The 25,448-nt window shown below is 39.1% G+C and overlaps 1 protein-coding gene across 1 annotated transcript; it reads left to right on the forward strand.

Annotated features, from left to right (window-relative positions):
- Positions 1-3,719: 3,719 nt before the first annotated feature.
- On the forward strand, positions 3,720-25,195 carry oat (ornithine aminotransferase). The gene is made up of 10 exons (XM_020933943.2): positions 3,720-3,800; positions 6,199-6,401; positions 8,222-8,446; positions 12,422-12,517; positions 13,689-13,816; positions 13,966-14,088; positions 16,597-16,725; positions 17,267-17,380; positions 19,521-19,665; positions 21,279-25,195. Exons 1-10 carry the CDS (start codon positions 3,751-3,753, stop codon positions 21,437-21,439), a joined length of 1,374 nt encoding a protein of 457 aa, XP_020789602.2. The 5' UTR covers positions 3,720-3,750; the 3' UTR covers positions 21,440-25,195.
- Positions 25,196-25,448: the final 253 nt, after the last annotated feature.

The following is a 25,448-nucleotide window of genomic DNA, read 5'->3' on the forward strand; positions in this document are numbered from 1 at the left end:
TTTTATTACCCTAGAACAGGGGTGGGCAATTATTTTTTTCATGGGGCCACATGCGAAACAGAAAATATTGTGGAGAACCAAAACGCTTAAGTCAATTCTGCATAATATTAATTGAATTTCTTAATAAAAAGTAGTAAATATCATTGTTTTGACGTTTTGTTTTGGTCAGACTGGTAAGAGTTTATGTTATGACTGAGCCATGAAAAAGTGAGGCTGCCTTACAAAAAAAAATATCATCAAAAAAAACAAAAAACAAAAAAAAAACACTTGAATTTAAATTTATTTGTTTGGAGGATAAGCCCCTTGAGATGTGTCACCATCTCGTTTTCAAGGAGGTCCTCATAAATACAACAACAAAAGACAGATACAGTCGGGCAAATAGTAGGAGACATAAATTCAAATAAGCATCAAAACAACAAAATCAACACACACACACACACACACACACACACACACACACACACACACACACACACACACACACAGTCACACTCACTCACGCTTGACTGTTTCACACATAATAAAACAAATTTGAAAGAAAAAAAAAAAAAAATAATAATAATAATAATAATAATAATAATAATAATAAACAGAGTTCAAAGATAATCACAGGATACAACAAGATAAACAACAAAATTCAACAAAATAATCAAAAACAATGACATGGGTGATGTAAATGTTGAACCAGAGCATTTTTAAATAAAGGGACAGAAGTTAAAGCGCAAATCAATGAGGGAAGATTGTCCCAATCAGAAGCAGCTTTATATTTAAATGAGTATTTTCCAATTTGCATTTTGACTCTTGGGACAACAAAAAATATCTGATCTGCATGACGTAAACTATAAGAGGATCTGAATGGAATTAAATACTGTTTAAGATATTCAGGATAACTGAGATTAATACATTTAAAAATAAATAATAACCAGTGAAGTTGACGTCGGGGGAGGACAGATGAAGCCAGGACAGTTGGTGATACATGGTACAGTGGTGAGTTCTGAAGGGACAGCGGAGAATGAATCTGCACAGACTCTTTAGATAACATTGAGTTGTTGGAGAATAGAAGTTGTAGTATTTTGATAAATGATATCGCAGTCATCTAAAATGGGAAGAATCAGTTGTGAAATAATCTTTTTCCTAACAGAAAAGCTAAAACAACTGATGGACTGATAAAGTAATTTTAAGCGATATGGAATTTGGAACTTAAACTTTAGTTCATGCATGAGGTAAAATTATAAAACATGTTTATTTTGCAATTCCAAATTAGCTTAAAGGGGCAGGTCAGAGTCCACCAAAGGGCTGCATGTGGCCCAGGTGCTGCCATAGAATTATAATAAAAATAATCACCAACAGTCATTGTAGAGAGACATCCAACCCTTTATTTGTTCAACTTAACGTGTGAAAATGTATGATATTGTTGACTTAAGTCTCTTCAAAGTCATGTATAAAGCAAAGTGCCGTGTATTACCTGTAAATATTCAGACTGTTTGAGATGAAAACAAGTTACTACAATTTAAAAGTTCAAAAAACCCAGATTCAGAACTAAGGTTATGGAGCGAAACGTCACTGTGAAAGGAGTAAACTTATGGAATAATCTTGACAAAGAAATAAAAGATGGCATAAAAGATGGCAATGATGGCATAAAAAAAAAAAAAAAAAAACACACACACACATAAAATCGAATGCAATGTGTATGCATGAAAAAGAAAACTAAGTTGTTGTGAAGATTTCTGTTTGCAGTTGATTAATAATTGAACTGATTTCTTGTGCAGTCAGAATTTCTAGGCGCAGTCAGGGGCCGGAGGGGGTCCGGTTCGGGGACCACAGGATCTCATCTCTGCTGTTTGCAGATGATGTTGTCCTGTTGGCTTCATCGAACCAGGACCTGCAAAGTGCACTGGGGCGGTTTGCAGCCGAGTGTGAAGCGGCTGGGATGAAGATCAGCCATGGTTCTCGACCGGAAAAAGGTGTCTTGTCCTCTCCAGGTGGGTGGAGAGTCCTTGCCTCAAGTGGAGGAGTTCAAGTATCTCGGGGTCTTGTTCACGAGTGAGGGGAGGATGGAGCGTGAGATTGACAGGTGGATCGGTGCAGCTTCAGCAGTGATGCGGTCGCTGTATCGGACCGTTGTGGTGAAGAGGAGCTGAGCCGAAAGGCGAAGCTCTCGATTTACCGGTCAGTCTTCGTTCCCACCCTCACCTATGGTCATGAGCTCTGGGTAGTGACCGAAAGGATGAGATCGCGGATACAAGCGGTCGAAATGAGTTTCCTCCGCAGGGTGTCTGGGCGTCTCCCTTAGAGATAGGGTGAGGAGCTCAGTCACACGGGAGGAGCTCGGAGTAGAACCGCTGCTCCTTCACGTTGAGAGGAGCCAGTTGAGGCTCGGGCATCTGTTCCGGATGCCTCCTGGGCGTCTCCCTCGGGAGATGTTCCAGGCATGTCCCACTGGGAGGAGGCCCCGGGGAAGACCCAGGACACACTGGAGGGACCATGTTTCTCGGCTGGCCTGGGAACACCTTGGGTCCCCCAGAAGAGCTGGAGGAAGTGTGCGTGGAAAGGGAAGTCTGGGAGTCCCTGCTTAGACTGCTGCCTCCGCGACCCGGCCCCGGATAAGCGGAAGAAAATGGAATGGAATGGAATTTCTTGTTTAGTAACCATCTGTGTTGATGCTTTGTCTTGAAAAGGGAAAAGGGGGCACAGAACATTCTCTTCTTTCTGCTCCTTTTCGTTCATTTCTTGTATGTTGATGTTGTGACACTCTTGATGTCTTTTTATACTTTATGAATGAAATAAATAAACAAATAAAATAAATAAAATATAAATAATTATTAAATATAAATATAAATATAAATAATAATAATAATAAATAAAAAAAATAAAAAATAAAATATTAATATAATAAAATAAAAAAAATAAAAATAAAATGAAAAGTGTTTTATTATAGATCCATTTATTATAGAAAAATAAAGCAGTGTATACATAATACAGTGTACAAAGAACTGTGTTTTACATTCAAGAACTGCATCGTACAAAATTTACAAATAAAATAAATAATAAGTAAAGTAATAATAAAAAAGAAAGGAGGGGAAATAAAAGGAAAGGAAAGGGGGAAACTCTTTACTTTCACACTGGGGGGGTCAGAGTTCAAGTGAAAACATTCAGAGCTGTACAGATTTCTACAGTATCACGCCTTCTGTGTCTCAGAAAATTTAATAGAAAGAATGTATTGTCTGAAACTATTATAGAAAGCAACAAAGGTTGGCCTTTTACCAGAAAATTTACACGACTTTGACATTAATAATAAGAGATTAATTAGGTAGATTAAACTTTTTTGTAAATGAGAATCAAACAAGCCAAACAATACATTCTTCCAATGCAAAATAAAGTGTTTATCAATGTAATTATGAATATAGTCACACAATTTCTGCCAAAAAATTACTACAGTTTGACAGTTCCAGAACAGATGCACAATAGTTTCAGGACATTCTTTACAAAAGCTACATTCAGAATCAATATTTTTCTTAAATCTATTTTTGATAAAAGTTTTAGTTGGGTAGATAAGTTTGAAGGACACTTATTTTACTTTGTTAGTAATGAAATATCTGTCATCTACAAACGCATTCCACTGTATAGATCCATGTGCATTACGCTTTAGTAATCCTATAGCGACATTGCAGCATATTCCGTGACGTCATGACGCACACCCCCGCACGCGTCACGCTTCGTATAAAATCTCCGCGCTGCGCTTCCCCACGAATGCACCGACTCCTGAGGAACTTTTACCACGAATTTAACTCCACACACAGGTACGAATCACGCCGTGTCTTACAATTACACCCCACGTTTTTATTTAACGTAATAAATCCAGTCGTTTTGCTCGGCCGCGCTCTCCGGACGCATTTAATACACAGTTGGAATAAGCCGATGAGGGATGCTACTGATGTTAGCCTGTTAGCTTTGCGTGGAAACAGCGCGAGGTTTGTGTCATTTAAAACCCTTAACTGAATTTAAAACGCTTAAGCAATTATTTATGCAGGTACTTCTCACGTTACACCTGTGTAATAACGCTGCAACGCCACATAAATGTCATTATTTTTCCCGTAACCGTGCTGGAAATCGATAAAAAAATGCATTAATTCATTTTCATGTTCGTCTATTAATTGGAACAAGGGACATTTTTTTTCTTTACGCGTTATTTTACTAAAGAAACATTGAATTTAAAATGCACAAATGTTGAACCAAATTGTTTATAATATAGATTAGGTGACATTAGTTTGATTTTTTTTACACATTGAGCCTTAAAATCCTGCAGATGGACAAGTGTAATGTCACCAAATGCGTCTCCAGCAGGACCACGTGGATGTGTGAGTTGTGTATTAATTGTATTAATTGTGTATTAATTGTGTATGGGTTGTATGTAGAATTGGCATTAGTTCTTGGGTCTTATTTTAGCCACAGGAGTCGTAATACGTGTGGGTGTGAGTGGGTTTGGACCTATCACATGCACGGAGCACAGGGACAGCGACTTTCACCAAACTACGTGGCGACACCAGATGCTTTTTGTGCCCAGAGTCACGGCGCACTACAGGTTATTGATTACCTCGTTTTTTTAGTGCGGATTTGCGTCGGATTTGCGTCGTTTTCCGTAGAGAAGATAAGATAAGATTGTACTAAAGTAAAAGTACAGTTACAAATACTTTTACTCAACTGGAAGTACAGAGCAGTAATAACTGAAGTATGACTAAAAAGAAACCAGGATGAAACATTAAATAATGCACACAAAAAAAAGATTTTTAAAGGAGGAAGTAGGAAGTTCCAACAAAAACATTTCATCTATTTATCTGTTTACTGTTTCAGTTTATATTTGTGTTTTTGATGCTCAGTCAATACTCACTCACTTAGTTTTCACTCACTGAACTAGTTTAAAGCCACATGGGAACATTAAAGGTCTAGTTTCCATGGAGACGTGTTTCAGTCTGTCATACATGTTTCTGCATGAAGCATTAAATACGTCATATTAACATGAGTTGCTCAACAGACCTGTTATGTAACTGTGGCTGTAGGACTTGTGCCAATATTGACTTTAGCTCAGGAGTCTCTCTCCTGGGTCACTGTGACTTTGTTTATCGACTCTCAGATTTTGTTTTTACAAACAGCATCCGCCTCAAAAAGTAACAGTGGTAGAGAAAAGTACAAGAATCAAACTCCAGAACTGGAAATGTGCTCAAAATGGGACAAACAGTTTTTTGCAGTAGTCACTCAGATAATGCACTTTACACTTCACTTTACAATTTTGTGCATTATTTACTCACTCCACAACTGGGGGCTGTAGCCACAACTGCCCTGGGGCAGACTGATGGAAGCAAGATTCCAATCTATGCCACAGGTCCCACCAACCACCATCAGCACTCACTCACTTTCATACTAGGCAACATGTGTGACGTGTCCTGCTTAAGGACACAACAGAAGAATGCTGCTTCAAGTGGGACAATTCTCAATCTGTGGTTGGCGGACGCTCGGTCAAACCACTGAGGGTCAGGGTTATTTGGGTTTTTAGTTATGAGCTGAAATTCACCACTGTTCAGTCTTTGTCCTGTAAATGTTTTTGAGCAGAATGAACGTTCAGTCAAAAGACTGAACACAAAGGTTAAACTCTCTGGAAGGTTAAACTCACGGGGATTAAAACGGCAGCTGCATCATTGTCCAAAGTGAAAGGAAAGTTTGGCTCAGCACATTTCAGATCAGAACAGGGACATGTTTAAAAAGCACCTTTAGTTACTCTGCCCATGTGTGTTTTTACTTATTTATATATGGAGCTTTTATTGAGACAGGTCAGAATTCTCAGGTGGAATTTTCAGTGAAACTGTCAGATTGCAGATTTATTGACGTGGTTCAGATTTCTGAAGTTACTGCGCCTGTCCTCAGGGTTTATGCTAATGCTATCTTGTGACTGTAATGTTATTTGAGAGGGATTTTTAACAGACCAAATCAGCTCACCTCTTGTAATTCCAAGTCACTTCCTTCTGGCCAGATTGTGTTAAAATAAAGTTTGTCTGAAGCTTTGTTACTCAAGTCTACCTTTAGTGACCGAGCTTCAGACAGAGCAGTGCCTCCAGTTAGCGTCACACCCTCAGGGGATGTTGATGCCATCGGCTGCACAGTATCAGTCGGACTTTACATTGACAGTTCTTCTGTGTTTTGCAGATTTTTCACCATGAAGCGCGCGGTGTTCCAGCTCGGTCGGTCTCTTCCTCGGTTCCTTCACTCCGGCTCCAAACTCACGTCGTCCACTGCCGCCTCCAAACTGCAGGGCGGCGCTCTCACCTCAGAGGACATCTTCGCCCGAGAGGACAAGTACGGAGCCCACAACTACCACCCGCTCCCCGTGGCTCTGGAGCGAGGACAGGGTGAGACTCACACAACAGTCGTCAACTAAAGCTGCACTGTGTAACTTTTCTGGTGGAGGGTCCGTCAGACGCTTTTCTTCCTGGAGATGTTAGTGCTTCATCTGGAAGGTTTCACAGTATGGCATTAAACCTTTCTATCTTCATGGAGACCAAACCAGACCAAGTTACAGGTCAAATCTGTGGAGAGGCGACCCCGCTCACAGTCAGAATGTCTGTTTTTGTAGGTATTTTTGAGCTGTAAAACCATGTACTGTAGTTTTCGGATTATAACTCGCTCCGGACTATAAGTCGCACTTTTTGGGGAAAATTTATTGTATAAAATCAGAGACCAGGAACCGACATTTCCTGTGTAAAGTCAAGCTCTAGTAATAACAACAGAAGAGAGAACAACAGACTGTTAACGTCACATATGAACAGTTCTTCAGATAAACTATAACATAAACAACAGAACAGAACAAGTTTAACAAACTCTCCATCTCACTCCAAATCACTAAATCCATTCAGTTCTTCATCCTCTGTGTCACTTCTGAGCAACTCGGCCTCGACCTTGGAGGTAAACAGAGCGACGCTTCCTCTTCTGTGTCGCTGTCGTCAGACTCAGCATCAGTTCCAGTTAGAATTATTCGGGTCTTTCTGAATCCTGACAGGATGGTTTCGGTGTCACTGAAGTCCAGACTTTGTCCATCCATCCAGTGACTTCAGGAAAGTTTCATGGTGCATCCTCCCGGTGTCACAAGTTTCTCTCTCACTCCAAACTTTCTTTCTGCTGCTCGATTATCGTTTTCAGCTGCAGATTTCACGACTTGCAGTTTGTAATCTGCAAACTCAAATTTAGTTTTCGGGGGCGTTTGTGTTCAGTCTTCTCAGTCGTCTTTATAAGTTTGTTTAAATGTTAAATTGTTCAGTGTTACAGAAGTAACGGTGCGATCGACTGACATGACACAGACAGGACGGAGGCTCTTTCTGCAGCAGACATGCGCAGTAGAGCCAAGTGACAGTGGTACAGGAGGAACAGGAGCAGCAGATACTCACACACAAGACTAGAACCTCTCACAGCTTCAGTGTGAAAATTTGAATATATAAGTCGCAAGAAACACCCAAACCATGAAAAAGTGCGACTGATAGTCCAAAAAATACAGTAATTGAGTAAATGTAAAGTAGAGCTGCTTAAAAAAACTAAACTAAACACCAAAATCACTTTTTTTTCTCCTGATTCTCTGTGTAATTGTGTCTAAAACAGAAGTGCATCTCTGTCCCTGGACTTATTTTGGCATTTTAGTGCAGATTGGTTAAAAATGTGACTTTTGGGTCAAACGTCGTGTCTGTAACTTCCTCTTTAGAATCAACTACGGCCAGAACATTTGAGTTTTCAGGTTCGACTAACAGCGCCGATGAATCAGACGCAGGTTATTACGTGACGAACTCAGACACTGGCGTCTACACCTGGCACCGCCGGGCAGCGCCATGTCCCGCCGTGTCTGGAGAAAAGGGCACAAATGTCCACTCTGTTTCAAAGTTCGGGAGTGCACCTGTCTGCGCCGTGTTGGATTGTTGTGGCTGTCAGTCGGCTGTCAAGCCTCGTTCCAGAGCCCGCCCCAACCCGCCGGGCCCCGTCCACTCTGGAGGATTTTTCAGATTTTGTTTAGGGGCAGAGTAAAGCTTTGAGAGGTGTTTAATAGCTTTTGAATGTCATACTGTGGAACATTCCAGGCAGAACAATGACAAACAGTATCTATAAAAAAAAAGCAGGTGACGATAACTCACAACAACAATAACAACTCTAACAAAGTATATATTGTACATTCTGTTGTCTCGTTCAGGTATCCATGTGTGGGACGTGGAGGGGAACCGTTACTACGACTTCCTGAGCGCGTACAGTGCGGTGAACCAGGGCCACTGTCACCCCAAGATCGTGTCGGCGCTGACGGCTCAGGCCTCCAGACTCACGCTCACCTCCAGAGCCTTTTACAACGACGTCCTGGGAGCCTACGAGGAGTTCATCACCACGCTGTTCGGATACGACAAAGTACTGCCCATGAACACAGGTCAGTGCCGAGGAAAACACCCAGACCGCACTGCAAATTTCTCTGATCTGGTCAAGATTTGAAAAGTTATATCAGGTTATTCATCTTGTTTTCAGATTTGGGTCCGGTCAAGTGGTAACGGAGGGAAACAGGGGCAGATTTTTTACATTCAAATGTCTCTTATTCAGAAACTAGAGGGACTATTGAAATAAGTAAAGTATCAGAATGTAGGAAAGAGTTACACTCCAACAGGGTAAAGTTAAACCTGTGATATTCTTTCAAGTTGTTGACAAAAAATTAAAAAACTCATGTCTGTAATGGAGGGAATGAAATATGCAGCACTTTTTGGACAATAAATCCAAACAGTGATAACTCTTGGTTCTCACTTCCATATCCTTAACAAACTGGTTTGAATATTTGCTTCATATAGTTTTCTACCATATGGTACAAGATTAGGTTGAAAAACCTCTTACTTTTTGACTCATGAGATTTTTTTATTAAGAAAGGTTCATGGTAACGGAGGGAAAAGTAACGGAGGGAAAACTGTTCAAACAAGTAGAAGGTGCAGGATTTTACATCATTTGTCAACTTTTTTCTTCCGAATACTTTAATATTACTTCAAAATGAAAGGAAACAATTTCTATAAAATATGTCAGTCCTTCCAAGCAAATTTTTATCATTTAAAATTTTTTTTTTTTTTTTAAAATCATGTACCTTCATCAACAGTTCAAAGATGGAATAACACAAGATATGATGAAATACATCCATTTATTTACATGATTTGCAGGTCTTTGAAATTTGGGAAATAATTTTTGTTCCATGTTTCATACATGGTCTGTTTAAAACATATGTAACTTTAGAACCAAAAATGGTACAGAAAAAAGGTCAACAGTTTCATAAACTAGAGTACATATGTATCTGTTCAATACATTTTTATATCAGATGCATTAACTTGAATTTTTGGCCTTGTTGTTTACTTCTGCTTGACTGGGCCCATTTATTATCTACTTACTAGTTCTGAGATGCTTCATTCTAGTGTAGAGGTCGTTTATTTAAAGATAAATTGTCAAGTAAAATGATCTTGTTGCATGGACAAATAATTTCACTCTAATTTCACACATTTAAGTCATTTTCTGATAGATTTAAGAGTTAAGCCTTTCTTGACGTAAAGATTGAAGGTGGAAAAGTACTGTATTAAAATAACCATTTCCTTTTCATGCAGATTCATGTCAGTCTGGTTAAAGTTAGAACTAAATGTGATCGTCCAATCAGATTTGTTTATTTCAGGGACACGTGAAATTTAGAAATAATTCATTTAGAAATAAAATAACATTTCTTTCTCCTCAGATGAACAGAAAGTGAAGATTTTAACGTTTTCCTTATTGATTCTGCAGAAATACACCATGTCTTTTAATCCTTGTGGTAATACAGGAAGTGCTCCACTGTGTTTTTAAACTCCATACACGTTCACTAGAATCATTTGAATGATTTAAGCCCTGGAATTGCTGATCTCTACTGAACTAAAAATAAAAAGGAGCTATTAACTCAGACTGCAGCTTCATGACACGACAAGTTCTTAGTTCTTGTTCAGCTTTTGAAAGGCAGGGGCAGATTTATATTTTTTAAACAGATTCACGTCAGTCTGGTCACACTCAGAGCTCACAGTTAGAATTAAGTGTCATCGTCCAATCAGATTTCTTTATTTCAGTGACATGTGTGAAACGAATGAGCTCATTGGTCCCATATCATTTAGAAACAAAATCACATTTCTCAGTTTAGTGCTTCGCTCATCGTCGTTTTCTGCTGAATCCTGCCATGTTTCTCAGTCCCCTGTCATATTTTTTCCTTTCTTGAATGCAGCCATATTTGTTTTGATACAGATGGACCACGTGTGTCTCTGATTGGCTAATCCACCTGTCAATCACATCCCTCTGAACTCGAGAGATTCACCAGTGACCAGACCCACATATTCGTAAAGTTTTAGAAGCGTGTATTCTGGATCTCAGGCATTAAAGGCGGCGCTGTACATCTTTATCAAATCGAAATAGCAATTTGAGTTCGTGAAATTTTCAAATCATAAGGCTGCAATTATTTGTATAAAAGAATCCTGCTGTACCCAGAGACTGTCTAAAGAAATTGACTAAAATACCAAAATAAGTGGAGACAGTTTTTCAATGTAAAGTCTGTGGTTGTACTTGTAGTTTAGACTTCTACAAACTTGTTCTGAAATGCCTGAGAGTCTTGAATTTTTTAATCGGTTCAAATTTCAGTCTCTCAAATGTGAACGCTCCGGGAGTTATTTACAATGTTCTGTTCTAATCTTAATCACAGCACAATAGAATTTCTCCCCTGAAAACCTCACAGTCCTTGTTTTTGGGTGTGGTTAACCAGTTTTACAAATGCACAGTGTGTATCAAAACAAACATGGATATTTATAAAGAAGAGAGAAAAAATTGTGACAAAGACGACTGAGAAAAAGGCCCTGATTTGTGCAGAATCAACAAACAAAGCTCTAAAATCTGTAAATCTGAGAAAAAAGAAGTTACATATTTTGTTCTGAAAGATACAAAAATAAATAAATTCAAGAGGAGATGTTTTTTGCATGAGTTTGGAATGACAAAGTCTTACACCACAATGTTTTCAACACAGAGGAGGGTCTGGCTCATCAGGCTAATGTAAAAAAAAAAGTAAAAGTAGTAAAGTAATGTACTAAAGTATGATTTTTAGGTACTTTGTTTAAGTTAGGGCTGCTCGAAATTATTATCGCGATTATTTTGGACAATATTTAAATCATCCATCCATCCATCCATCCATTTTCGTCCGCTTATCCGGGGCCGGGTCGCGGGGGCAGCAGCCTAAGCAGGGACTCCCAGACTTCCTTCACCCCAGACACGTCCTCCAGCTCCTCCGGGGGGACCCCGAGGCGTTCCCAGGCCAGCCGAGAGACATAGTCCCTCCAGCGTGTCCTGGGTCTTCTCCGTGGCCTCCTCCCGGTGGGACATGCCCGGAACACCTCCCGAGGGAGGCGCCCAGGAGGCATCCGGAACAGATGCCCGAGCCTCAACTGGCTCCTCTCGACGTGGAGGAGCAGCGGCTCTACTCCGAGCTCCTCCCGTGTGACTGAGCTCCTCACCCTATCTCTAAGGGTATTTAAATCATGATGCATTTATTCAGCATTTCTCTCTCAAAAAAACACTTTGTTATTGATAATTTATGCAAAACATTCAAATTGAAAATAAATATAGGCTCCAAATGAACCTCAGAGCAGTTTTGCGATGTATAAAATAAAATAAAAAAGAATAAAATAAACTTTGAACATGAAATAAGGCATAGAAAAACATAAATGGATCCAAAATAAACTATAAATCCAGCTGTTCTACAATCTCTATATTTAAAAAATTAAATAAATATTCTTATTTATATAAAAATATCAGAAAATAAACTTTAAGCTTCAATCGTTTCAGCTCGATTATATGAGTTTGGAGATTGTTTGACACACAAATTGAAATCACGATCAAAATTCGATTAATTGCACAGCTTCTTTACGTTTGAGAGCTCCACTACATTTTTGAACAGGACTGAAAATTAAAAGTAAGTTTTTTGATAATTTAAGACCAGCTGAACAGGCCGAGTGTTTATTTTGAACATGTTTGTAGTTTGAACAAACAAAAATATGCAAATAAAAGCAGATATTCTAACTCTAGTTCTTCAGTTGTTTCAAAATTCAGCACAAATCTGTTATCAAAGTCACTACATTTGAAGCTTTAATAGAACTCAAACTCCATGTGAAATACTTTTACGCTGAAAAATACAGGTACTTTAATACTTCAGTAAATTTTTTCATGTGATACTCTTACTTTTTCTTGAGTATTTGTGTTCTGGTGTCTGTACTTTTACTTAAATAACAAAATTTAGCACTTCTTTCATCACAGATTTTTAGATTTCAGATGTTTTTTTTTTTTTTTTTATTTATATGTGTGTGGTGTTTTGTTTCAGGGGTGGAAGCCGGAGAAACAGCCTGTAAACTGGCTCGTAAATGGGCCTACACCGTGAAGGGCGTCCCCAAGAACCAGGCCAAGATCATATTTGCAAGTAAGAACCACATTTTACATTTTACACAGGCATATTATAATCCAATGCTGAAATTCAGCTGGTTTAAACCTAAAAAGCCTCTCTCTATCTCTATCTGAACGGTCTCTACCTAAACCCCAGCTCCTGTACCAGGCCTGAGTCAGTGCTAGTGCAGCCTCTGCAGCTCAGGGAGGGAATTCTGGGAGTTCTGAGCTTCACATGATGCACTGAGAATGAGAGAATGAGAAAAGTCTTGTACTGTATGTGTCTTCTAGCTGCAGGTTCAGTTGTGAAAGTACCTAAGACTCTGCACTGCAATTTACCTCAGGATTAATAAACAATAATCCGTGTATCATTTGTTTATTTGTTTTTCAAAATAAAACGAAAAATAAGAAAACAACTATTTTCTTCATTATTTGTCTCCAAAACCAAAAGGAAAAAAACGATAATGACTCATTTTTTCAGTTTTCGTTTTTGTGTTTAAATGAAAAATGACTTCCGTGACTTAAACTGTGATACCGGACTTTTTGAGCCGCATACAGACTGAACCAGGACTAAAACAGGACTAAATCAGGTTTAAACCAGGACTGAACCAGGACTGAGTGTTGGGATGGGCCCAGAGGTGGCCCGCGTAGACTGTCAGATGATCAGGACTGAGACCGGGACTGAGACTAGGACCAAACTAGGACCAGACTGGAACTGAGATGGGGACCAGACCAGGACTGAGACCGGTTTAGTCCTGGTTTAGACTTGATTTAGTCCTGGGGTCAGTCCGTATTCATTTAAACACAAAATTGAAAACTGAAAAAAAAACCCGAATTGTTATTAATTTTTTCGTTTTGGTTGGAGACAAATAATAATGAAAATAGTTGTTTTTTTCCATTTTTTATTTATGGTTTTATTTTGAAAAACGAATGAACAAATGATACACGATTAACAATCTATAGCTTTTTATCTTGTAATTGACTAGTCAACAATTACTTTTTTACCAAATAAATGTTGAAATACAACATGACTGAAATGAGTGTAATAATGTTAAAAAAAAGTGTTTTTTTTTTTTTTTTTTTTGACATTTTGATTTGATAATAATTCTCCAGTTTTGTTATATAAAGGTATTTTTCTATTAGCTTATTATCGCAGCTCTAAAGATCTCAAACAATTAAACACTAAAAACATTTTTTTGTGTTTAAAGATGGAAACTTCTGGGGCAGAACGTTGGCGGCGATCTCCAGCTCCACCGACCCGAGCAGCTACGAGGGCTTCGGTCCGTACATGCCCGGGTTTGAGCTCATCCCGTACAACGACATCCCTGCTCTGGAGGTAACATAATGTTTACTACAGACACTTTAAACCTGCACTATGTCACTTTTTGGTCAGGGGATCGTCACCTGCCCCTTCTCCACCCTCCGTCTCCTCTTTAGTCCTCCAGAGCGCAGTAATAGTCTGACTGTTTCTGTCCCGTCTCTCAGAAAGCGCTCCAGGACCCAAACGTGGCGGCGTTTATGGTGGAGCCGATCCAGGGAGAGGCCGGAGTTGTGGTGCCAGACCCGGGATACCTCACCAAAGTCCGAGAGCTCTGCACCAAGCACAACGTGAGTCTGAACTACAAAATAAAACTATAATAATACAGGCTTTTATTCTGAAAAACACCAAGCACAACGTGAGTCTGAACCTCAAAATAAAAGTATAATAACCCAAGGTCTTATTCTGAAAAACACCAAGCACAACGTGAGTTTGAACCTCAAAATAAAATGATAATAATACATTGTTTTGTTCTGAAAAATATAAAACACAACGTGAGCCTGGACTTCAAAATAAAACTATAATAACACAGGGTTTTATTTTGAAAAACACCAAATAAATGTGAATCTGAACTTCAAAGTAAAACTATAATAACACAGGCTTTTATTTTGAAAAACATCAAGCACAACGTGAGTCTGAACTTTCAAAATAAAAGTATAATAACCCAAGGTTTATTCTGAAAAACACCAAGCACAACTTGAGTCTGAACTTCAAAATAAAATGATAATAATACAGGCTTTTATTCTGAAAAAGACCAAAATCAACATGAGTCTGAACTTCAAAATAAAACAATAATAACACAGGCTTTTATTCTGAAAAACATCAAGCAGGTGAATCTGAACTGAAAATAAAAACCCTGTGTTATTATTGTTTTATTTTGAAAAAACACCAAATAAATGTGAATCTGAACTTCAAAAGTAAAACAGTAATATCACAAGCTTTTATTCTGAAAAAGACCAAAATCAACTTGAGTCTGAACTTCAAAATAAAACAATAATAATACGGTTTTATTTTGAAAAACACCAAACATAATGTGAGTCTGAACTACAAAATAAAACTATAATAACACAAGCTTTTATTCTGAAAGACATCAAGCACAATAAGAGTTCTTCTAGTGCATCAACCTGTGGTGTTTTCTTTCACCTGTGGTACTGTAAACCTTGAGGACGACGCCCCCTGGTGGAGCAGAGAATAAACCTTCTGACCAACATAGACATCAGGGCTTTTTTTTTTTTTTTTTTGAGATTTCAGACTTAAAACTTAAAAACTTTTCCACGGTAACCGATGAACATTCTGCCATAGACATAAATGTAGAGGTAAAAGTATAAATTCTTGATCCGAGTGCTTTTACTCGCTCCACAGACTGAGCAGATCGGCCCAAGGTCAAAATGTGATGATTCACAGTCTGAAGTCTGGAGTCTTAAACTGTAACTGATTCTGTCTGATTCTCAGTCTTTGGTAAAACTTTAAGCAAATCCCTCTAACTGTCTGATGTTATGTAACTCAACCAAGACAAGTTTAAACAAGTACAGAGTATCAGATGCCCTCCCACCCTCCTAAATCCATCTGTGCCCCATAAACCTGCCATATTAATCTTATGGTTTAAAGTCCTTTCAGTTGACAACACTCACAGGGTTTGGGGTTTGGATAAAGGCACCGCTTTTTGAAGATACTGTTAAAAAAATCTTTATTTATTTTTTTCTGACAGAGAAAACCAGTGGCAGTTTTTGTTCCATGTGGATAGGCTCAGGAATTACAGAGATATCAGGGTTCCCACGGTCATGCAAATCCTGGAAATGTCATGGAAATTGAAATGGTCATTTTTCAGGCCTGGAAAAGTCATGGAATTTTGTCAAATTGAATGAAAGTTTTGGAAAAATCATGGAATTTTAGTGTTTCTTTCATGCAACTACACTGTTCTGTTAAATTATCATTAGACTATTATGATTATTTCTGAACGTCTGCGCCTTTTGTTTAAAAGAGACGACAATAAATGCACTGTTAAAAACTATAATCCCAAACCATAAAGTGAGTGGAAAGGGTTAACATTTCAGATTTAGCCCTAAAAGTATTAGCCTGATTCATCAGTCTGACCTCGCAGCATTAGGATTCGTTCGCTCGACAGTAGGCGGGTACTTTTTTTATTTAACCAATCACTGCTGTTTGGTCGTGACGTATGTAATGCACCAAATCCTGTAGGAAGAAGGACAATAACGTCTTTCCTCTTGATAAAATTCATCAAACATTCTCTTTGTTCCGGGTTTAAATCCTCGATCTCGGGAATCGTTGCCAACACAGAATGTCTGTCTTCGTCTACGTCCATCTCGACGCTTTGTTTACTGTTGTGCTGTTCCACAAAAGGGACACAGACAGATGCCACGAGTTCGACGTCACGACTTCACAGCTGATTGGACAGTGCTCGGTCTACAACTTCTGGGCTTCTTGCAAACCGTCTAGTGTATTCTGATTCCTGACAAATGAAATTGAGCGGAGGCACTAGATGGCGCCAGCCTGGCTATAAAAGTATGCTCAATTCTACACACATACAGTAGGTGCTGTAAAGTCATGGAAAATTCACTTTAGGTCATGAAAAAGTTTTGAAATTTTGTCAGCTAAAAAGAGTGGGAACCCTGATATATGAACTATAAACCAGGTCAACAAATCTGCGCCTGACAGGTCCACAGCAAACTCCACCTGAGAATTCTGCCTGTCTCCAGTCTATAAAAATATAATTCCTTGTGTTTGTTATATAAATGTATTTCCTGTGTGGAGAGTAACAGTTTGTCTCTGTGTCTCAGGTTTTGTGGATCGCAGACGAGGTGCAGACCGGTTTGGCGCGAACCGGACGGCGTTTGGCGGTGGACCACGAGAACGTTCGCCCGGACATCATCACTCTGGGGAAGGCCCTGTCCGGAGGAGTCTACCCTGTGAGAACACACTCATTAAATACAGTTTATTAAAGTCAGACATTTCAGATGGTTTGAAACTGGTAAAGAAAATGACTTTAAATTTAATAAAAGTACAGATCCCTGCTCTCTCATGCAGTAAAGTTCAAGTATCCATTGTAACATTTTCAATTCTATTTATTTTAGATTTTTAAAAATTGTGCTTAGGTATTGTACTTTTACTGTAGTACCACTGAGGTAGAGTAATAACAGGAGGTGAGTGCCAGAAAATTCAGTTCTTTTGTGTCCATGGGCAAGACACTCACTAGAAAAGTTACGTAGTGCTTCTTTTATTTTCTTTTTGCTTCCATTTATATTTTTTCTCTTTGTTATTATATTATATTGTGATGAGTGAGCTACTGTGTCCAAATCATTTTCCTTGTGGATCAGTAAAGTTTGTCTAAGTCTAAGTGTTAAAGGTTAAAATCAAACAGGAGCTCAGTAAAACTCAGATGTTTTGTTAGTTGTTTAGTCAGTAAATGTTCATAGACTCACTCCCCCCGGCCTCTGTCGCCCCCTGCAGGTGTCTGCGGTGCTGTGCGATGACGAGATCATGTTGACCATTAAACCCGGAGAACACGGCTCCACGTTCGGAGGAAACCCCGTGGCCTGTCGGGTCGCCATCGCCGCCCTGGAGGTGAGTCACATCAACTACAAGCACCGTCTGACCAGGAGTTTGTTTCAACACAATCTGACCAGAAAGAACAGACTGAACTGAACTACAACAGGTGATCTGATCTGTGCTGTTCCTCTAAAATAACATTACAGTCACAATCTGGCTTTAGCAGTTTTTCAGAAATAAAGTGGATTTGGACAAAATGGGTTTAAAGAGCACATTTTCAGGAGCGTGTGATCAGCCTGAGAAAAAAAACAATGCAAGAGAAAAATACAAAAATACAATCAGCAATGTCTTGTAATAATTTCACATTCCAGTGCATGTATATTGATTATATATTATATTATATTTATGTATAGGCGAGTTTCAGCTGACGTCATTGTTATTAAAAGCCCGCGTTGCTGCTGGGAAATATTTTGGTCGGAGGCAAGAAACACGGTCAAACACAGTGTGTAACCTCGTGTATTTATCCCCTGATAATGGTAAATTCCTGCTGCTTTATCAGATGCACAAATAGAAGCACGGAAGAAGGAAAATGTCTTTTCCGTATTCTGAGTGAAAAGAACCGACTAACGGTGAATTAAACGGCTTTCAAACATCCGCAGAGCAAATGTAGAAGATCCTAACAAACCGTGGACTCCAACAAGTTCAACAACACATCAAGACTCTTGGAGGTTTTCATCTTTTCTGCTGTGAATGGCCCAGGAGTTTCCACCAAGTCATTGTGGATGTCGCCCAAGTGAATATTTGTCCAGGTAGTTGGTGATTCTGACCAGAAATTTGGTTTGGTCCAGGCTCTTTGGGGTTGAAAAGGGTGATTTGTCGTCCATCAATGCTTATGACCAATTTCTTGTCAAATCGTCTTCAGTCCTCTGCCGTTAGAGTGGATAAATAACTGGGATCAATACCCTTTACGTCAGGGGTGTCAAACTCATTTTGGTCCAGGGGCCGTATCCAACCTACTTTGATCTCAAAGTGTCCGGATCAGAAAACTCATGTCATATAAACCCCAAAAATAACAATAAGTTCAAATATTTGTGCAGAGAAACACAAATCTATTACAGAAATCTTTTTTAATTGATGAACTCTTTCTTTTACAAAATATTATAATATTATGAACAACCTGAAAGTTTAAGAAAAATACAATTTCAACACAATGTTTTAACATGAACTTGTATGTAAACAGGAATAAGTCCATTTTTGTTGTAAAATCCTGCACTCGGCTCCACTTTTCTCATGTTGGACATTTTTCTGATGAGGGTGTCACGGTCAACAGTCAAAACGATCGTCCTTTAAGAGCGTTTGGAAAGAGACAAGTCTTCATTTGTGCTGCTCTGGTGGGAGGGGCCACGTACAGAGACGCTGCTGTGATAAACACCACAGAAAATTAACAAGATTTTAATAGAAAATATAATTAAAATATTTTAGTAGAAAATCAGCCGAGGGCCAGATTAAAGGTCTTGGAGGGCCGGATCTGGCCCCTGGGCCGTATGTTTGACACCCCTGCTTTACGTGCTTTCTCGCTCCGTCCATCATGTTGAATTAGTGTTTCTTGCCGCTGACCAAAATAATTCCCAGCATGCAACGCGCGCTTTTGTCAACAATGAAACTCGCCTATATTGATTGAGAGCTCAGTCACTTTTAGTAAAGCAGTTACAACAAATTACCTGTAAAAGTTGGTTTATTTTAACATGAAAATAAATAAATTAACTTATCACAGATCTGTTTTCATCATTAGCAGATTATATGAGGCTGCATGATACAAAAAAACAACATCACAACGTCTTTTTAACTTTACAATTTGGTTTTTAAGTAATTTATACACCCGTGAAATTACCCAGATTAAATGTACAAATGTTTACACACAGGCACTGCTCCTGGAGGAGGTGCACTAAGTTTGATTTTTAGCTGCATGAGTTTGTTTTTATTCCCTCTTTACCTTATTTTTCACACTTCTGGTTCCACGGACCGGTGTGGAGTACCAAAATAAAAGCACAGATTTCAAAATAAAAGTGTGCGCATTAAATTGACCTAAATAACGCTAAAACACAGCTCATCTGTTGTAGTTCCAGCTCAGTCAGTTCTTCTCGCTCAGATTGTTTTAACTTTTTTTTTACTTGAGTGTAAAGACGCTGAGGCCGTTTCCGTTTCCGTTGCGCAGGTTCTGGAGGAGGAGCGTCTGGCGGAGAACGCGGAGAGGATGGGTCAGCTCCTGAGGTCGGAGCTCACCAAACTGCCCAAGGACATCGTGACGGCGGTGAGAGGGAAAGGTCTGCTCAACGCCATCGTCATCAAGGAGACCAAAGGTGAACTCAAATCTACTTTTAATGCAATGAATAAAAATAAAAAATAACTGCTGGTTCAGAAGGTGGAGCCAGAATTCAACCCCAAAGACGTGATTGTTGCCGGTTGAAAGGAGTTTGAAGCTGCGTCGTGTCACTTTTCACTTTTCTAGTGGAGCGTCCGTGAAACGCTTTTCTCCATCCAGATGTGATTGCTTTGTCTGGAATGTCCCACACTATGGCTTTAAACCTTTCTATTTTTATGGAGACCAAACCGGACCGAGTTACAGGTCAGATCTGTGGAGAGGCGACCCCGCTCACAGGAAGAATGATTTTCTTGGCGTTTTTGAGCTATTGAATACATGTAAAGTAGAGCTGTTTAATGTCACACTGTGGAACATTCCAGGCTGAGCAATGACATCTCCATAGAAACAAGCAGGTGATGGACCCCCCCAACCAAAAAGTTACACAGTGCAGCTTTATGCCATAAGATTAATATGTTTGTTAAACTTGTGGGGGCGATCCCAGACAAATAATAAGAAGGTTGAACTTTTGAGGATCATCAAGGTGCACTTTCCCTTTTGGGGGTCTGTCACCTTCATGTTTCTATGGAGATGTCATTGCTCTGCCTGGAATGTTCCACAGTATGAGACAGGTCAAAAATAGCTAGAAAAACTAGAAAAACTGACCTCTCACTTACATATCCTTAACAAACTGGTTTGAATATTTGCGTCATATAGTTTTCTACCATATGGTACAAGATTAGGTTGAAAAACCTCTGACTTTTTGACTCATGAAATTTTTTATTAAGAAAGTTCATGGTAACGGAGGGAAAAGTAACGGAGGGAAAATTGTGCAAACAAGTAGAAGGTGCAGGATTTTACATCATTTGTCACTTTTTTCTTCTGAATACTTTAATATTACTTCAAAATGAAAGGAAACTATTTCTATAAAATATGTCAGTCCTTCCAAGAACATTTTTATCATTTTAAATACATTAAAAAAAAATAATAAATCCTGTCCCTTCATCAACAGTTCAAAGATGGAATAACACAAGATATGATGAAATACATCCATTTATTTACATGATTTGCAGGTCTTTGAAATTTGGGAAATAATTTTTGTTCCATGTTTCATACATGGTCTGTTTAAAATGTATGTAACTTTAGAACCAAAAATGGAACAGAAAAAAGGTCAACAGTTTCATAAAGTAGAGCACATATGTATCTGTTCAATACATTTTTATATCAGATGAATTAAGTTGAATTTTTGGCCTTGTTGTTTACTTCTGCTTGGCCCAAATGTACAGGTTAAAATAAAATAGAAAAATAATTAATAAAAAAGTCTCAGCCTTATACTATATATCAAAACTGTATTATCACATTAAACAATACAATATAAGTGTGGTTAGCATGCTAGTTGTTGTTATCATGATGACAAAAATTCGCTCTGGTTTTTGAAAGTTGTGAAAAGTGTTTATAAACTCATCGTGGTGAATAATTGCGACGCTCTGAACGCAGGAGGGAAGTGAAGAAGAACTTTGGAAACTGCAGACTTTTTTTTTTTTTTTTTTACTTTTTTAAGACAGAAAAAATCAAAACTTTACTTACACTCACCGTGACCTCTGTTGTTTTCAGATTACGACGCGTGGAAGGTGTGTCTCCGTCTCCGCGACAACGGGCTCCTGGCCAAACCCACCCACGGCGACATCATCCGCTTCGCCCCGCCCCTCACCATCTCCGAGTCCGAGATGCGGAACTGCCTCGACATCATCACCCGGACAGTCATGTCGTTTTAGCTCCGCGGCCGCGTTTCGCCGCTTCACCGCGTTCACGTACACACGCGGCGCCGGGGGGTTTGATTTACGACGTCTGCGTTTGAGAGAAAGTTATTTTTGTACAGATGAAAATGTTGTAGCAAAGACAGTTTCTGCACGTTTTGTATTTGTATAGAAAAACACACATATTTAATTTGAATGAATCATTTTACCGATTTTCAGTATTTAAGGTTTTAGTTTACTGTTTTATAGGGATGGGACGAGACAAAATGTACTTATTTTCCAGTCCTGGTCTAGTCCTTGGTCCAGTTCTGGTTTAATCGTGGTTCAGACTTGGTCCAGTTCTTGTTCGACTTCTGGTTGAGTCCTTGGTCGATTCTTTGGTCCCAGTTTAGTCCCAAATTTGAGCGAGAGACTAGACAAGGTTTTAATATAATTCCTAACGAGACACAATTTCCTCAAGATCAGATGAGATACTTGGTCTAGTCTTGGTCTAGTTCTGGTCTAGTACTGGTCTACTTCTTCTCCAGTCCTGGTTGAGTCCTTGGTCGAGTCCTTGGTCGAGTTCTGGTCTAATCGTGGTTCAGACTTAGTCCAGTTCTTGTTCGATTACTGGTTGAGTCCTTGGTCACGTCCTTGGTCGAATCCTTGGTTGAGTCCTGGTTTAGTGCTGGTCTAGTCCTGGTCCAGTTCTGGTCGAGTCCTTGTTTGACTCCTGACCTAGTCCTGGTCGAGTCCTTGGTCGTGTCCTGCTCTAATCATGGTCCAGTCTTGGTCCAGTCCTGATCCAGTTCTTGGTCCAGTCCTGATCCAGTTCTTGGTCCAGTCCTGGTCCTGGTCCAGTCCTGGTCACCTTCTGGTCCAGTTCTTAGTCTAGTCCTGGACGAGTCCTTGACCCATTTTGGGTTTAATTGTGGTCCCGTCCTGGCCTAGTTCTGGCCTAGTCCTGGTCGAGTCCTGGTTCAGTCCTGGTCTAATCGTGGTCTAATCGTTGTCCAGGCTTGGTCCAGTCCTTGGTCCAGCCCTGGTCTAGTCCCAGTCTACTTCTGGTCGAGTCCTGGTCAGGTCCTTGGTCCATTTTGGGTCTAATCGTGGTCTAGTCTTGGTTCAATCCTGGTCCAGTCCTTGGTGTAGTCTTGGTCTAGTCCTGGTTTAGTCCCAGTTTCGTCCCAAATTTGAGAGATTGTGTCCATGAGAAGGAGACCAGAGTTTAATATAATTCCTAATTTATAAGTTTTTTTTCAGTTTCCGGTTTTGGACTCAACATTTTTTATGATTTCACAGTTTTGTTTCCGCTCTGGTTCTGTTTTTTGGAACCGTTAAAGAGACGTAAATGTAAACAACAACAAAAATCACACAAGATCTCGTCCCATCCCTACAGTTTTATCAATATTTACAAATGTTCAGTAGCAAAAACAGGTCAGAATTATGTTTAATTTCTCTCATATTTGTTTTATGTTACACTTTACTGTTGTAGAACGCGTGGACCATCGCAAATGTATCGAATCACAAGTCTCTTTGCTTAATTTAATAGTTAAAACAGAGGGAACTACATAGACCATGATCCTTTGCTTCGTTTCTGCGCAGACTACATGAAGAAATAACAGTTCTAAGCACTTTTAAACCTTAGTTTTTAGTTCAAAAATCATACCGTGAGATGCATATCGTGATTTGGATATCGTTACATCCCTAGTTATTAAAGAAGTAAAAGTACTGTACACAAAAAAAGCTCTTAAAAAACATTTATTTAAAAATTATTGGTATGAACCTCGGACTAGTTCATAGACCGAAACTAGAAAACTTGAAAACTAATTTTAACTGCTTTATAAACTTGAATTCAACCAAAGTAAAAACACTGAAGAAATGTAAAAAATACACACATTTACACTCAATTTCGCTTTCAATTTTATTTTTGTCAGAAATTATCACAAAAAATCAAAAAGGAGATAATTTTCATAGGTGATTTGACACTGGGCAGTGTGAGCGAAGTGAAGCGTCTTGCTCAAGGAGACAACTTAACTGTGGCTGTTCGGGGTTTGAACCGCAGACCCTCACGTTGATGGGTGCATCATTTGTCCAACTTTTTGAACATTTTTTGAAAATCTGTCTGCACCTACAATACATTTTTTACACTTGCCAAAGTAAAGTTCCACAAGAAATTTCATGAAATTCTCTTGATGTTTACAGCGTCCACCGAGACTCTGAAGTTTAGTGTCTGTGGGAGCCTTAAATCTGATTTTTTTATAACATCAAAAATGATTAATTTAGCCCTAAAGTATCAGTAGAAGTTGAATATAAATATGGACTTTCCGTATCATTTGGTTCCAGTTTTATCAGCACTTCAAGGACCTTGAATAAACAACAGGTCCTGAATTGTAACAATTGTTCGGCCGACAACACGATATGCAACTTGAAATCAACAAATTTAAAACTCAAAGACTTGAAACTGTGAAAAGTAAAATCTTGAATACAGGTTCCATAAATTCCGGACGATAAGCCGCTACTTTGAATCCTGCGGCAAATAAAACGAAGCAGCGAATATGAATTTATATGAAAAACGGGAAAAGACAGAAAAACAACCGTTTCTCGTTTTCATGACTAAAACTGCGATGCCGGACTGAACCAGGACTGAACCAGGACTGAACCAGGACTGAACCAGGTCCGGGACCAGGACCGAGACTGAGACCAGGATTGAGACTGGGACCAGACTGGCACTAGACCGGGACTAAAACAGGACCAGGACTGAGACCAGGATTGAGACTGGGACCAGACCAGGACTGAGGTCGGGACCAGACCGGGACTAAATCAGATGCAGGACCGGGACTGAGACCATGACTGAGACTAGGACTAAACCAGGACTGAAAACAGTTTAGTCCTGATTTAATCCTGTTTTAGGTCTGATTCAATCCTGGTTCAGTCCATATGCGGCGCAAAAGTCCAGCATCACAGTCACGAAGTCATTATCCTTTTTATTCCATTTTTCATTTAAACACAAAATCAAAAACTGAAAAAACAAATCATTATCTGTTTTTTCATTTTGGTTTTGGAGACAAATAATGAAGAAAATAGTTATTATAGTTACAGTCCTGTTAAATCCTGTTTTAGTCCTGGTTTAGACCTAGTTTAGACCTGGTTTTAGACCTAGTTTAGACCTGGTTTAGTGTCCGGCAATAAGTGGAATTACCGAGGAAAAAAACAAAAAACAAAAGGTCTGTTACTCCCCAACCCTGATGGAACTTAAGAGTCTCGGTGGACCCAGTGGATTTTATTCAATTGAACAAATATTCCACAGATTTTATTTTAACTGGTTTTGTCACATTTTAAAATATGATCCAAGTTGAATTTCTGACACTGGGGCAAATGATTCACTCTTGGGCACACGCTTAACTCACTGCGCCACCGTCGCCCCGCTCCACTTCTTTACAGAAAAAAAACAATTAAAAAGACGAAAAACTACTACGATTTAAAGGTAAAATCTAATTAAAAATTACTCTTGTGCCTTAAATTTTCACTAAAAATCTGAATGTTTCACTCTGTTACAGCCCAAAACGCAGCCGGTTCATGTCATTTATATTTCAAAACGGGAAGTGGTTCAGAAGGAGCGTAAATAAATCGTTGTTTTTTAGTTTTGTTGAGGACCTGCTGACGTTCTGTTACCTGTGACGTGTAGTTTGAAGAGTTTAAAGTCGTTGTACAGTGTTTTGTTTCTCTGTTAAAATGTAAACTTGAATGTCTTTACAAAGGCACCTGTTCAAATAAACGACTGGAGAAGGAAAAGTTTTGTGTTTGTTTGTTGTTTTTTTTCTTTTCTGTTTTTTGTTTCGTTCACAAATTTAACACAAACAAAAACCCCGAGTTCTTGTCTCAAACTGAAGACGTTTTTTAAACTCCACGATAATCCGTGTGTGTCGCTCGTTCATTTGTTTTTCAAAATAAAACCAAAAACCAGGACTAAACCAGAACTAAAAGCCAGGACTAAACCAGAACTGAACCAGGACTGAACCAGGACTAAACCAGGACTGAACCAGGT

The sequence above is a fragment of the Boleophthalmus pectinirostris genome, unplaced genomic scaffold (assembly GCF_026225935.1).
Source record: "Boleophthalmus pectinirostris isolate CB_2022bp ecotype Guang Dong unplaced genomic scaffold, ASM2622593v1 HiC_scaffold_14, whole genome shotgun sequence".
NCBI classification, from domain to species: Eukaryota; Metazoa; Chordata; class Actinopteri; order Gobiiformes; family Gobiidae; genus Boleophthalmus; species Boleophthalmus pectinirostris.

What these genes read in the sequence shown, in the direction of transcription:
- oat (XM_020933943.2), top strand. Translation starts at nt 3,751, where the DNA reads ATGCACCGACTCCTGAGGAACTTTTACCACGAATTTAACTCCACACAC. An exon ending in GGCCAAGATCATATTTGCAA is followed by an intron (nt 12,518 to 13,688) that starts GTAAGAACCACA and finishes TTGTGTTTAAAG; the next exon opens with ATGGAAACTTCTGGGGCAGA. An exon ending in ACGACATCCCTGCTCTGGAG is followed by an intron (nt 13,817 to 13,965) that starts GTAACATAATGT and finishes CCCGTCTCTCAG; the next exon opens with AAAGCGCTCCAGGACCCAAA.